Genomic DNA, 14,961 nt, shown 5'->3' on the forward strand with positions numbered 1-14,961 from the left:
CTGGTATGCAGTAGGTAAAAATAAGATGGTTAATTTAATGTACTTTTTAAACAGTAATGTCTTCTTGTATACCATGGAGTACCTTAAACTTCTCTTAATTTTTAAGGTGAGAAAGTGATAGGAAGAGAGAAGCTGATGACTTTGAGAACTTGCAGTGGAAGTGAGTGGTGTGGGTTACTGCTGAGGAAGAGGGCTTAAGTGTTTGTGCCATGGAATTGGAAAAGAACAGTGCTGTTAAAACCAAAAAAAGATACTTCAGTCAGACCTCCCTTCTTTCTTCTTATTCTGAGAAAGCTGAGCACATGCTCATCGGAGATGTTGTGGCAGGGCCCAACCACTCTGGTTTTGGCCAGGCATATTCTACCAATGTTCCTGAATTAAAGTTGTCAGAGGAAAATTTACCTTATTTAATTTCATATTCAGATGCAGATCTTGACATGTATAATAAAAAGAGAATGGGAATTTGCTGTGCAAAGGTAGATGAAAGCAAGAAAGAAACTGATGGGTTGGAAAGGGCACGTGATGATACGCACTTCAGTTGCGGGGGGTGTGATCGTTGCAGACAGAGCTATTTGAGTGAAGATTCACAGCTGGAGTATCTCAGTGCTCACGAGCAAGATTTTGATGATGAGAATAGCTCAAGTGAGTTTTCTGAACCAAGGGAAACTATAAAAATTGAAACCTTAAGTCTGATAGACCCCATTCATGAAGTTCCAGGGGGCGGAGTCACACAGGAACAAAATCTCACTGACTTGTTAGAAGATGGTTGTTCTGCTTCTGAGTATATCATAGATGACCAGACCTGCCCAGAAGCAGCTATGCCAGAGCATCCCCACCTGCTTCAGGACTCTCTGTCTCTGCAAGATTGCAGTGGCATGACCTATGATCATCAGGAAGAGCAAACAGAGTATCATAGTGTTGTTTGTGGAAGTATACTTGAAAGTGATTCTCATGGGGTCTGTCCAAATCTGTTTGTATATGACAGTTTAGAAGATGGAGAGGTGAAAGACATGGCACTGATTGATGGCACGCTGCCACCCCAAATGGCTGTAACTGAAGAAGTGTCTGCAAAAACTGGCAGATACATTCATAGCATCTCAGCGAAGCAAAACAATCCTTCACTGTCTCTGAGAGAAAGGGCCCCTGCAGTAGCCATGCAAGTTTGCAAACATGCAGAGGACTTGGATTTCTGCAGTTGTGAAGAATCTGGCACGTGCACACATGGTACCACCTGCACTGACTGCACTGCAAAGGATGCTGAAACCCATATTGCAATCTCTGAAAATCTCACTAGCAAGAAACCCTTTTTTGGGGAAAAGCTTGCAGATAAATCCTCCCATGGAAATCCCAACTCTCTGAACTCAGAGCTGGAGCACTGTGAAAGCTTGGTAAACATTGCCTGTGCCTCTGCAGTTAACCAGGTTGTTGATGCAAGTTCTGATTTTAGAGCTTGCTTTACAACAAGCAGAAGTACCTGTGCTCAGGTTTGTCTCTCGTCCAGGGCTATTAATACAGAGATAACAATGATGAACACATCTCGACTGATGGGATGGTGCTGTGAAACCTATGCAGATGCTGCTTGTAATACAGACTGCTTGTATGAAGCTAGTAGTACAGAGGAAATCCAGTCACAGGTTACTGACACCCTGGAAGAACCCTCAGATGGCAATACTGCAGTAGCTGAAAGAAGTTCACAAATTCTGGTAAGTACAAAAAGAACCCAACCCACAACTAAAGAATTTTGATAGATAGAACTTTTTTTAACTGCAAGTTGCTCACAACTGTCTATACTATTGTTAATCCATAACCTTTTGAAATACTCTTTCTGTTTAGGAACAGCAGGATTCCAAAACTGAGCTGAGTAGCAGTGACTTAAAGATAAGCACTGACAGGTGGGTCATGAATTGTTCTTAGTTTAGAATTCTAGATGCTAGAGAAGTTATTTCTCTTTTTTATGATTGGAAAGTTGTCTGTAATTTAGCAAAACTGATGGTATTAAAAGACTGCTGGGCAGTGGTTCCTATGCTGGAGGGCAGGAGGGACCTGGATAAGTGAGAAGCATGAGCTGAAGACCTCCTGAAGTTGAACAGAGACATAGACATCCTCAGTCTGCAGTTGCAGGCTGGCCAAGAACAAGTCAAGTGTAAGTCAGCAGTATGGCAAAGAAAAGAAACCATGTCCTGGGGCTGCATTAGTAAGAGTGCAGCCAGCGGATGGAGGAAGTGTTGATTCTTCTCAATTGGGTGCTTGTGAGGTTGTATCTAGAAAGGTATCTCCAGCTCTTAGCATTACAGTATAAGAGATTGACTGGCTGGGGGAAGCCCACTTGAAGGGCCACAGGAATGGTGAGAGGAGAATCTGATGTGTGGGGAGAGCTGAGGGAACTCAATGTGGTCAGTCCAGAGAAGGTAAATCTTGGGAGGTGGTGGGGAACATCCCTGCAGTTTTTGGCAGTCTGGTGGTGGGCTGCAAAGAAGATGGAGGAAAATTCTTTGCAGAGGTGCATTTTGAGAGGGCAAGAACCAGCAGTTACAGTGCAGGGAATTCTAAGTGGGTGTAAGAAAAAGTTTCTTACAAATGATTATGGTGCTCATGCAGTTCACACCTCTCAGTGAAGGCTGATTATAGTGTGAAAGCTACTGCACATAATTGGTTTTTTCTGTGTAGTAAATGGGAGGAACTGATTTAATTTTTCTTTTCTTTTTTTTTTCCCCCCCTCCCTTGAATCATATCAGAAATAGCTGGAGAAGCTATTTCTTGCTTCAAAATAAAACATAATGAACTTAAAATACTGATTGAAGGGCTTCAAGATTGTATTGATTATTATTTTAAAGGCTGGCACACCTTGAAGAACAACCTATGAAGAATTCTGCATCAACTGACTGTCAAAAAGTACTGGAGAGAGCGATTGAAGCAGAATTGCAGATTCTAAATGCTCATTTTCAGATGTGTTATCAGCACTGCTTGAAGATTTACAAACTGGCTCTGGAGGAAAACACATGTTTTTGCAGGCATGTACTTCAATGTCATTTTAAATGAAACAGATAACTTGTTTAAAAGGCATGAATTGTTAAATGTTATGGAGGTATTCTATCCATAGCTTCGAACAGTCTTTATAGTTAGCGTTGTTGTCCAAAAGAGTTTACATTCTGGTAACTGCCAAGTCTTACTTTCAGCCTAAATTTTTCTGTAGCATACACAGACCCAGCAAAATACAGTTTGTTTCCAGGAATGATTTTCTGTACAGGAGAAATAGTATAGAGAGTCCATTCACGAGTGAATGAGATGTGTAGAGGGGGAACTGGGGAAGAAGTGGTAAAGGAGAAAGAGCGGAGGTGAGGCAGGAAAGGGGTAGTGATTGCAGACTCTAGCTGATAAAGCATACACCCTGTAATGAACCTGAAATTGAACCAAGAAGTCCTGCCTCTGAAAACTTTACAGTGTTACGGATAGCTATAAAACCTTAACGTAGTGTCTGCTCTACGGCTTAGGAGAGGGCTCAAGAGAGCAGGTGGTGATGTCAAATAGAGGGGGCTCCAGAGAACTCCTAATGTGTTCAAGGCCAGGTTGGACGAGGATTGGAGCAACCTGGTCTAGTGAAAGGTGTCCCTGCCCTTGCAGGGAGTTGGAACTGGATGAGCTTTAAAGGTCCCTTCCAACCCAAGCTAGTCTGGGATTCTGTGTTAGGAGTAAGCTCATGTTCTTACGTGATATAGAGGAATCTTTAAAACCTGTAAAATATTTGGGCAAATCTAGAAGCAGTAAAATAAATGTCTAAGTTGATCTTGTTTTCTTACACATTTTTTTAACAGATTTAATGAAAATTCAGAATTAGATTCAGCTCTCACGTTGGTTTTGGAAGAGCTAAAAAAGAATTACAACAGTATGAAGAAGAAAATAAAAATGGGTGTACCTTTAAGTGCACTTTCTCCGCTATCAGTTGAGGTGAAGTTTTTTCAAATCTGCTCTTCTTATGCCCCCTCCAAGGTAATTTCTTAATTGTTTTTTGTTTTCAATAGAAATCCTTTTCCTCCAGAAAATTAAGACAAATCTTTTCTTTGTTTTGACAGTTGTTCAGAGAGGATCTTTGCACTGAGTAAGTAGTTGTCATTTGTGGTATGTTTTAAAATAAAGGAGAAGTTAATCTTACAATTTGTTTATTTCAGGATGTATCTTGTTTCTCCAAACTGTTTAGCTGAAAGACTTGAATAACACTCTGGGTACAGTGCTTTAATTTAACGGAAATTTTTACTCTTCAGCGTTCTAGTATGCAAACTATGCAGTTGCATTTTTACTATCTTTATAGCCAGAGTTTTCAATTTACAGATAACTTTCCTAGTTCCCTGCTTTCACTACTAAAATCTTTGTCTCTAATCTTAATGATGTCTGTGTTAAAAAAGCAAAACGAAATAAAACAAACCCAAAAAACCCCAACCAAAACCCCACAAAACCGCCTGCCCAAACAAAAAGCTGCTGTTCTGCTGAGATTACAATTCAGTTACGAAGAATGATAGAAAAATCATTTCAGGTTCCAGGAAGGCACATGGTTCTGCACATTCAAGAACCATATCCAGTTTCTTTATGTAAGTGGAGATGAAAACAAATCCATCAAGAAGTTTTTATTGCATCAGGTAAACAACTAGTGATCTTTTTCAAATTTCATGTTAAGCATTAATAAAATTAATCACAAATTGCACAGAGATTTGAAATTGTAGAGACATACATCAAAACATCACGCAGAAAGCCATCTAGGTATAAAGGAAAAATAACCTAACGTAAGCCTGGAACATAGCTTTACGTTTCAGGCTGCAATCAATGCCTTTATAAACTACAGACATCAAAAAACTTTGATTCTCACTTTAAGATTTAAGCACATTTATTTTACTGTGAGCTTTAGGAAATCCTTAAATGAATACTTCAGAGTACTTGGTATATCTCTGTAGAATTTAAAACTGTTGTGACATACTTCGTATGAAATTCTTGGCTCTCTTTTAGTTCTGTTTCAGGCACAAGAAAATCTGATTCTGAAGCACCAGAACTGCAAGAAAGGAAGATTTCTGATACCACGGTAGGGTCTTCTTCATTACTGAGTTTCATAGACATTAATGCTGTGAAGCATGGTCTCCTTTTAGGTATAGGCAAATACAAGCAGATTCTTAAGGGCTCAGGAGGGATTCTGTGTCAGTAATTGCCAAAGCAGCTCATGTGACCAGGTTTTTGATTCCTTTCAAAATAACTTGGGGGTTCTCGAAGACAATCAGTAGGTTAACTTTTAAAAATTTACCTGTTCAATCAATTAATATTTTGAAGCTCAGAAAAATAATGTATAATCAGGTGCAAGTGCTGTGACATGTTTGTAGGACAATCCAGAGGTTGAAAGCTTAACTGATGGAGGTGAGACAAGTGACTCTACTTCATCCAAGACTTTGGAAGAACAACCTAAAAATCAGGATGAGAAATGTGGTAAGCCATTTGCTTCTCGTACAAGTATTATTTGTTGGTTAAGTTGTTAGCAAAACCTCAAACCCTGTGTAAAACATATATGGATACTTGGCTGTGATTTCTGTGATGGAATGTTAAAGATTTTATCACCTCTCTCTCTCTCTCTCTATATATATATATATTTGACATCTTGGAAAAAAAAATGTTGCTACTTAAATCAGAAGGGAAAACTGATATGTGTCACCTCTTTGTAATGTAGTACAAAGTCATGTAGGTAGCTGGAATCCTCTTAAGCAAAGAAATTTGTTATTCATATGACATACTATGGTCTGAATTTTAACACACTGAAATTTATTTCAACCATCAAGGCTGTGTGAAAAATGAAGAAGGGAATGAAGATTGGTTTGATGCTAAAGAGAACTTGACAGTAGCAAATTCTTCGGTAATAGCTGAAGACACAAAAAAGCAACAAGAACAAGAAGACACAGTTGATTTAAGAGGTGAGGTTGTGTGCTTTAAGCTACTGTACCTAATAATGGTGTTTGTTTGTTATTTGAGTGTTCTGATCCTTCCACAGGCATAAGTAAACTTGGAAAAAATGGTAGCTTGGTTTTCCGATTCTTTTTCATTGTCTTGCCATGGATCCATGTACAGATATTCAGCTCCCTTCATCCACAGTTTTCCTTGAAAACTTCACCTACAGTGGTTAAACTCAATTTAGTAAATGTCCAGCCAGTCACCTGGCTGGAAATCTTTCTTTTTTTTCCTATTCCTCCTCTTTCTGCTCCCTTCTCCATACTGGCTTCTGAAGAGGGAATGGTCTGTGTTTGGATGCTTGGGTCCCAGTGATGGGCACGATTAGAAGTCCCAATCTGTTGAAAGCAGAGAGCTTGTGGGGACTCAAGAGTACACTGCCCATGCTTTAGCACTGGTACCTGTTACTTCAGACCAGCGTTTTCTCTGGTTGTACTTCTTTTGCTTCTTCAAACCTCAGAGAATACTCAGGGATTTCAGCAGATTTCACAAACTGAACTATTCTGTTTCTCAGGACATTTGGTTTTCTGTAAGAAGATACTCTTCATTCTTACAGGTTCTTTTAAAGGTTTTTCATCTATACTTTCTGAAATCTACTGAGGTGTTAGCTTGAACTGGAACAAAAATAGTAACACTTCACTTTCTTGTGTTCACTGTTAGAAGCAAAGAGTGGAAACGAGTATTCTTTTATACATGTTGATGGCCTAAGTTCCTCAGTGTCAGAGGTATGTCTGTTCTTATTTACACAGTGCAGTAATGTCTTGCCTCTTTCTGAATTCTTTCATATCATACACTTGCAACCAAATATTCTTTTATTTTGTAGGCTGATTTAAGATCACATTTCCAGAAGTATCAGATTTGTGATGTTGTTGTCTCTGTGGAACCTAATAACTGCAGGTATATTAATTGAAGTTTTACTCGTTTCAGATTATTTTTTCCTGTTAAAGTAAACAAATCATGGGAGAGAGGACAGAGTTGTTCAGTCATTTCAGTGAGTAATGGAGATACAAATAGGCTGACAAAAGCTTGTCACTCCAGACAGCTTCTCACCTTATGAGAAGCTGAGCCTGAAATTTTCTGTTGAGTTTAATGGAGATACAGTTAATGCTCAAAAGATGAGAACCATCATGTGTTATTATTGAGAGTAATTTAATGTGTTTTACTTAGTTTCTTTTTTCTTCTTAATTTTTGTGCCTTAGACGCGCGCTTCTTTCCTTTAAAGACCTTAGTAAAGCCAAGTTAGCTGTAGAGGAAATGAACCACAAAAAGGTAAAAGGAAAAGGAGTAAGTGTTAAAATCGTAAATACTTCATCAGAGAGTAAATACGCAGCCTCTGAAGTTCTTAAAAGTAAGCTTTCGCATGAAATCCAACCTGTTGAGAAGAGTCAAAATGATCAAAATAACACACTCACTTCAGCCTCCAATTCTGTGGAAGCCCCTGTCACTGCTTCTGAGAAAATAACTTCTTCAAAAACCTCTTGCTCTACACATGTACCTTCAGAAACAAAGTGCCCTGATCAGAAACCATCTACAGAAGATCCTCATTTGCTTGAACTTAAACAAAAGGTAAATAATTACTACTAAGGATCCTTTATATGGCAAATTAAGAGCTTTAAAACTTCTTGTCTTGTAAGATGTTGCATTTTTAGTGCGTAGAGAATGATGTTAGGATAGGAAAATGTACTATGTGTCACTAATAAATTCCTGGCATGCTGCTGCAGGAGAGTGAGAGCACCAGTCGTTTTCTCCTGCACCAAACTGTGATACTCCACGTGTTTTTTCTTAATCCTAAACCAGTTGGAAACCTAGTAATTTGCACTAGAGTTTTCACCTTGCTTTTTTCCTCTTTTGAGTTTCCACTTGGAACACTTTTTTAAAGTGAATGTCTTGTGATGTTATACAAGAAAGATTTTGGGATACTGGATGAGTGGCTGTTGGGGTTTTCTAATATAAATCTATGAAACATCTCTTTAAATTTAGTATTTTCTATTTGCTCAGGTTGGTCCTTGGAGGATAAGGCAGTTAGTAATTGCTGGTGTTGCTTTCATAAACTATATAGATATGCTGCCTTTGGGGATTTAGCTTTTAAACATGCTAGTTGCCTGGGAAATATATATCATATCTAATTCAAAGTAATGAGAATGTCAGTTACATGTAAATCACAGAATGATAGAATAGTTAGGGTTAGAAATAATCATCTCGTTCCAACCCCCTGCCCTGGGCAGGGACACCTCACACTAGAACATGTCACCCAAGGCTCTGTCCAACCTGGCCTTGAAGACTGCTGGGGATGGAGCATTTACCACTTCTCTGGCAGCCTTTGCTACCACCCTCACAGGGAAGTACTTCTTCCTTATATCCAACCTGAACTTCCCCTGTTTAAGTTTAAACCCATCACCCCTTGTCCTGTAACTACAGTCCCTGATGAAGAGTCCTCTCTGCATCTTTGTAGCCCCCTTCAGATACTTGAAGCTGCTCTGAGGTCTCCACGCAGCTTCTCTTCTCCAATCTGAACAGCCCCAGCTTTCTCAGCCTGTCTTCATGTGGGAGGTGCTCCAGTCATCCTTGTGGCTTTCTCTGGACTTGCTCCAACAGCTCCATGCCCTTCTTATGTTGAGGACACCAGAACTGTACACAGTGCTGCAAGTGGGGTCTGCATGTAGTAGTTTCATTTCTAATAAATAATCTATCCAACTCAACCCATTCTATAATTTACAAATTGGATAACGTGACTGGTTGTATTAGAATAACTTATTGAGCTGAATCTGTAGCTGTCATTTTTTTTCTTTTTCCATAACAGGAATATTTATTAGTGGTAAAGAGATTTATTACTTGCAAAAATGAGTTAAGTATTGTACTTATTTGATGCAATTCTAGGATACTGGAGAAAACTTCCTGTTCAAATCATCTTCTTACTCCAATAAGTCATATGATGTCTTTATTTTACCTGATAATTTGAACTTGAGCAGTTTTACCAAATTAGTTGAGAAACTTAAAGGACTTCATCCACAGGCTAGCAGGTGAGAGGATTTGGATTTCCTTTCTGCCCTTGATTTCTAATGGATTAAATATCCATGGTAACTAAGTCCTAAATGTATTGCACAATATGTTATGTAAACAGTTTTCTTTTATTCACCTAGAGACACAATTTTGGCCGCTTTGCTGGAGGTGAGGAAAAACAACAATGGTATCCTAAGTGGCTTGTCCATCAATACCATTGTGGCAAGGACCTCTGCCATTCTAAGGAAATCCAGTCAGCAGTGAGAAAAGCTGTGTAAGTGGGTATTCTAGCCTACAGAAATACATTGAAATAACTCCCTCCGCCCCCCAAATTTGTGTAGCTGTATAGCCTGACTAGCTTAGTAAGTAACTGAGTATAAAGCTCTGAAAGAAGGATGTGAATGAATCCACCGAAACAATAGTTTCTCAGCATTGCTAGCTGTTTAGCAGAACATCTTGGCTTGCTAGCTCTGTGCACTCAGTAAGTATGCTGCTGGGTTTATTATGTCTGCTATGGTACTGATTAACTTAGTAGAGACTGTCATACATATTCTGTACAAAGCTGACACCTAATGGCCAGTCCTTGTGTAGCAGTTCATAAAGAAATCCCAGCATAGGCTCAATTTTGGTTTAAAACTGGAGGATTTCTCTGTGATGGATGAGTTCTGGAGTAGAAATCTTAACAGAATAAGATTGTATTTCTTTTAGGTTTTTTTCATGTTAAAAGACACCTTGTATGATGACACAGCACTGGATGCTGGAGGAAGCTGCAGCAAGCTGAACAGCTGAACATGCTAAAACCACAGCCCAGAATTCCAGGGATATTCTGCTGTAGGAGACATCTTGGAGTTGATGCTTGTTTCAGTCTCCTAATAAGCTTGGTATTCTGCTTACTTTAGGGCTGCCAGCAGTGCCACTGTCAGGTTTTCTGCACTGTCCCAGATGTTCTTAGCAATGCTTCAGCTTCACTTTTGCCTACAAACACAATCTGTACAATATTTATTCTTCTGTGTTGTTTCCTCCCCAAACTGCACCAAATTCTCAACACTTTGATTTTGGTCTCAAAGGCCCTGTTTCAAGGATGTCAAGGAGTCAGTTTGGTTTTAATCAATACCACCTCCTCCAAGATGAATAGAATTTATGCTCATAGTGTTACTTATCTAAGTATCTTTGCCACCCATTCAGTGTTGCTTATCAGACTAAATTCTCCTAGTCAGATGCCTGCGCACGTTACTGTAGTGCACAAGTAAACCACAACACAGCCTTAACTTGAACAGAACTGCTGTACATTAGATACTAGAACTATACTAAGAGTAGAGTGGTTCTGCCCAGTATGATAAAATAGGAGCTGGGGCTAGAAAAGCTTCCATAGATGCATTAAATATACAAATAGATGCTTATATGTCATTCATCTCAGTCCTTATCAGAAAGAATGACTGTAGATTGTGTTAAATAGGCAGAGGCATAGGATAGGATTTTACGTACATAGTGATGAAAAGCATGAAAGAATCTCAAGCAAGGTGCATGTTTGTCTGAGTTCCTTTTGGAAGGATTAGTGTGGCATAAGTTTGTTACTTTGGCCTTTGACTGCCCTATGAGCTTTAACAGGTGCATCTCTGAATCAACATAAATTTGACAAAAGAGAACTTTTTGTATTAAGCCACTGACTTGTACAGGACTGCAGATATGGACGTAAACACATAAAGTAAAATCTTACACTTGAAAGTATTTCCAGTTACTAAGGTTTTAATGGCCTCAAATGCGTTGTGCTTTCCCTGTCAAGTAATTTATTTGTTTCTTTTAAATGGTGTGTGGGCTTTACAGTCATTATTCCTATGACAGTATTTTGTTCTCTGTTGCTTTGCTAAAGAGATGCTGACCCATAACAGTTTTTACTTTCATCATGAGGAAGCTGTGAAATAGCCAAGTCGTTAGTAGGTAATAGGGAAAAGAATTCTCATCTTTCCATAGTAAGAAACATGTAATATGTTTAAGAAAAGATTCTGCTCCAAGCTCGTCTGTCCTAATTCTGGTATGTGTATACTATCTTCAGACATTCCTGAAGGGTAAGTGCCCACTGAGAAATACCACCTCAGAGCCATATGTTGTTGCAAGCTGATGAAATGTCCAGAGTTGTACAGATAATAGTTTTATATCAAGCTGTATTACATAGTATTTAATGTATAACAACTTCAGCTTTAAAGTAAAGCATGATAGAATCTTGCTTTTTTCTTTGGCTGACTTAGCCTGGAGTTGGATCTGAATGTTTCTGGATCTTGTATGTTTGTTAAGTTGGAAGGAGGAACTTCATTGAAAGTTATGTTTTGGACTGGAAAGTCATTTTATTCTCATTAGGAAAGGGCTGTCACATTTACTTGAAGAGCTCACTCTAACCTTGTTCTGTTTTCTAAATCTAATGGTAGGCAGTAGATAACAGGTGTTGTGGTGCTATCAAAGCTATTCAGTGAGGCATTAAAAACGGGTTTTGCCTTAAATATTACCCAGTGTCCATGCTTGGAAGCTTTCTGTGAAATTAAGAGTCTACAGTTTAAAACCAGACCAATAGAGAGGGGCCCTTCCAAAGCACAACTAAAACAGTGCTTTGAGAAACATAAAGAAATGCATCAAGTCTACATATTCCTAAATGATGGTTTAGGAACTTAATTTTGAATTAATAAAAAAATGTCCCCCGAGTATGATTTGTTGCACAAAGATGATACACTTGATTGTACTGACTTCTTTCTTGTGGTTGTTGAAGCTAGGAAACCTAATTCTGCTGTGTACTTCTGCAGTGCCTAGCAGAACTGTTAAAGCTTCTAGTGGTTTTTCTGGGGTATTAAAACTGGTGACATTCCTTTAAGTTCAGTTTGAGTGTGTACAAACAAAATTCACCTGCTGGTGTGTTTTATTAGTATTTCTTGTTTTCTCTCTAAGTAGATGGCTTTCCAGCTATGAAGAATTGATCATCTCCCATTGGAAGATGAAGATTTTGCAACTTCCATATTTCAGCTTGTTCTGGGATTGTATTGTATTTCTTGTTTGATTTATTTCAGAAGATCTTAATGAAAACTCAGGTAGCACCACTGTTTCATGTTCAGTCTTATCCAGGAGAAAATGACGGTCAGTTTGAGGTGTTTTTCTGTTCATGCAGATATTCAGTGATTCATCCCAGTTTTGTTGTTCCCCATAGTTGGTTCAAGCATTTCAGCAGGTTTCTCTAAGGTAGATAGATCACACTTCAGTGAAACAAGACTGCTAATAGTGGCAGGGCTTTTCTAGGCTGGAGTACACAACCCCCAGCTCTGGCATTTTATACATGGTAGTAGCTTCTAAGATGTTAACAAGTAGCCAACACACTTGTGCTTTCCAGATAATCTGGTTCTGAATAGTCTTGTTGAAATTCCATATATCCTTTGAACATCAGGGAGGCACAGAGGAGGCAGCAGGGGCTTTACTGGAGAAAACCAGGCTTTGGAGCTGGCAGTACTGGTACACCGGTTACCTAATGCAGCACTGTGGCGGAGTCCTCATGTCCATTTTAGACTCAGGAGTGTGTTGCGTGCTGCAGAGCAGTGGTAGGGCTTGAAACAACTCCTTCAGGATGCAGCCTGGATTCCACCCCTCCCAGCCCTCCTGCCCCAAACAGAGCATTTTCTTCTCTCATATCCCACTTGCATTGTTGCAAGCAGAGAATGGGCTTCTAAATCCTTCTTTGCATGTCCCATGATCTGGTATATTGGGAAGCATGCACCCCCTGAAACTTTTGGGTTGGGTTGATAAAGGGAGATACTGTACAGAAGAGGTCTAGATTTTAAATCCTCTTCTGACAAAGAAAGGCAGCCTAAGTGTATGTTTCTACTCTGGGGGTGAGGATTGACACCCTTGATTGACACAGGCTCATGCTGTGATACTGCAGGAAAGACAGTACACTGCTGTTGTACATCTCTGTTCATTTGTTGTACTTAGTTCTAGATCCCAGCTGCATTTGCTGTTGAAAATAGCAGCAAATGTGAATAAAGGTTAAAATTCCTTCTTCAAAAAGTTGGGCTGGCGTTCTGCTGTTTCCAGATCTCATCCCTTTCCTCTCAGCACCCCAGCCTTGTTTTCAGCAGCCAGTACTGTAAACTTGGTCCCGAAGCTGCAGCTGAGGCCCTCAGTTTCTTCCCTGTTCATACCAAGCTGAAAGCAAAGGCTTTGTTCTACATTATTAACAGCACATGCTGCTGGTTGGGTTGCCAATACACGATTCTCTAATTAGGCAGGAAGTGGTGTTAACAGTTGAGGACAGAACTGGCTTTCTGGTATGCAAGCTGTTTTGTTTCTGCTGGGAAAGCAGAAACATGGATGATGTGAAACACTTAGCACCCTGTGCTGGTCATTACCATTTCCTTGTTTCATATTGTTCTCCCTTTGAAAGGGAGAGCTAACTTAAAATATTAGAGAACAGATTTAGGGGGCAAAGAACTCTTAAGTGAATGTTCTGTGTTACCTGCTGCAGGTGGAGCTGTATGAGCTCAGACAGGATTTTCCACTCGGTTAAAGCAAGCAAAAAAACCCCACCAAACCACAAAACATTTCCTTCTAAAATTGCATTGCATCCTCTCTGTTCATATTCAACACTAAAAAGAAGGATGGGAGGAGTTTTAGCCTGAGGCTAGAGAGAAATTCCTTTGGTGGAAGTGCAAGGAGGGCTAAGGAAGATGGATGAGAAAAAAGGGTTCTAGATGCTTTTGTTCCTTGTTCCGTGTGTCTGGACACAACACCCAGACAGAGCTAATGCTGCCTTCCCCTGAGCTGCAGTGGGCTGACCTACACATGGGTTGCTCTGGAACACTACCACCAACTTGGCCACCTTTGCTTTGCCACCTAAACCTCCCATCTCTGTACTGCCACTCAGGGCAGCACTTTCAGGCGGCCCAGAACCCAGCTCCCTAAATTCAGATGTCCAGCGCCTGCTCCCACACATAAGGTTTCAGGACAGAAAGCTGGTGCTGAGCATCACCTACACATGGTGAGCTCTTGAACAGTGTCACCAACATGGATATCCACCCTTGCTTTGCCACCTAAAATTCCATGGCAGAAGCCAAAAAGAGTCTGTATGGCCCAGGTTAAACTAGGTGGCCTTTGTATCTGGGATGACAGGTTTTACCTTTCCTGTTCCTGCCTCCGCAAAATCCAGACCCCAGAGCAGAGTTGGTAATAGTCATCCCAGGATTATTGCTGCAAGCTTTCTCCCTCCTCATGCAGATTAAGGGTAGAGGAAAGAAATCTCAGGAATGACAGTGAGTGCTCCAGACCTTCCGTACATCTCCACATCCAGAACAAGAATAGAAGCTTCAACTTTGACTTGAATGGGAAAAAGTATCCTTACTCTCAGGAGGTCTCCTATGGTCCCCCTCCATAGGTACAGGTCACCAGAAGAGCCCCTTTAACCTGAACTAGGCTTAAAAAGTAGCTTGCCAGAGATCAGGATAACCCTGTGCTGTGAGCAGACTGACCATTTATTTCTAGGTGTAATCAACAGGGCAAAAGTTAACAAGCATGCTTTAAAAAGAACATGCTCCAGCCTTCTTATCTTAGGCAACAGAAGCAATGTGAAAAGCGCCTTTTGTGCCAGACTCTCAAGACATTTAATTCGGCCTGGTGCATGCCGGCTTCCCGGCATTTGACGACTAACACGACCGGACCCCCACCCCTCCAGAGGGGGCCCAGGCATCAGCCCACCCCATTCCCTCAGCCCAACGTGTCCCCCCCCAGCCCAACCCCAATTTTAACCCCAGAAACGCCCAAGTGGGGCTCGTTTCTGAGCCCAAAGGCGCAGAACTCGGGCTCTGGCCCAGCCCTTGGGGACGGGGCCGGGGCTCTGTCTGCCCTCTGGGTCTGTGCTGCAGAGCCCTGAGTTCCGAGCACCAAAACACCCTCCCGATATCCCAAAATACCTTCCTGAGCCCCAAAACTCGCTCCTGAACCCCGAACCCCCGTGTG

At 40.5% G+C, this 14,961-nt stretch overlaps 1 protein-coding gene across 1 annotated transcript; it reads left to right on the forward strand.

The window, feature by feature from the left end:
* The first annotated feature begins 209 nt into the window (after nt 1-209).
* On the forward strand, nt 210-9,240 carry RBM44 (RNA binding motif protein 44). Its single transcript, XM_010019518.1, has 13 exons — nt 210-1,703; nt 1,834-1,892; nt 2,835-3,007; nt 3,797-3,987; nt 4,071-4,096; nt 4,996-5,068; nt 5,361-5,463; nt 5,811-5,942; nt 6,637-6,701; nt 6,800-6,875; nt 7,178-7,542; nt 8,854-8,996; nt 9,117-9,240. The coding sequence occupies exons 1-13, from the start codon at nt 210-212 to the stop codon at nt 9,238-9,240; spliced, it is 3,024 nt and encodes a 1,007-aa protein (XP_010017820.1).
* Nucleotides 9,241-14,961: the final 5,721 nt, after the last annotated feature.

This window comes from Nestor notabilis, unplaced genomic scaffold (assembly GCF_000696875.1).
Source record: "Nestor notabilis isolate BGI_N333 unplaced genomic scaffold, ASM69687v1 scaffold12848, whole genome shotgun sequence".
Lineage (NCBI taxonomy): Eukaryota > Metazoa > Chordata > Aves > Psittaciformes > Psittacidae > Nestor > Nestor notabilis.

Bases quoted from the DNA above. Each gene is read 5' to 3' on its own strand.
- RBM44 (XM_010019518.1), top strand. From the start codon at position 210: ATGGAATTGGAAAAGAACAGTGCTGTTAAAACCAAAAAAAGATACTTC. The intron at 6,702-6,799 runs GTATGTCTGTTC...TTTATTTTGTAG, and splicing joins TAAGTTCCTCAGTGTCAGAG to GCTGATTTAAGATCACATTT. The intron at 6,876-7,177 runs ATATTAATTGAA...TGTGCCTTAGAC, and splicing joins GGAACCTAATAACTGCAGGT to GCGCGCTTCTTTCCTTTAAA.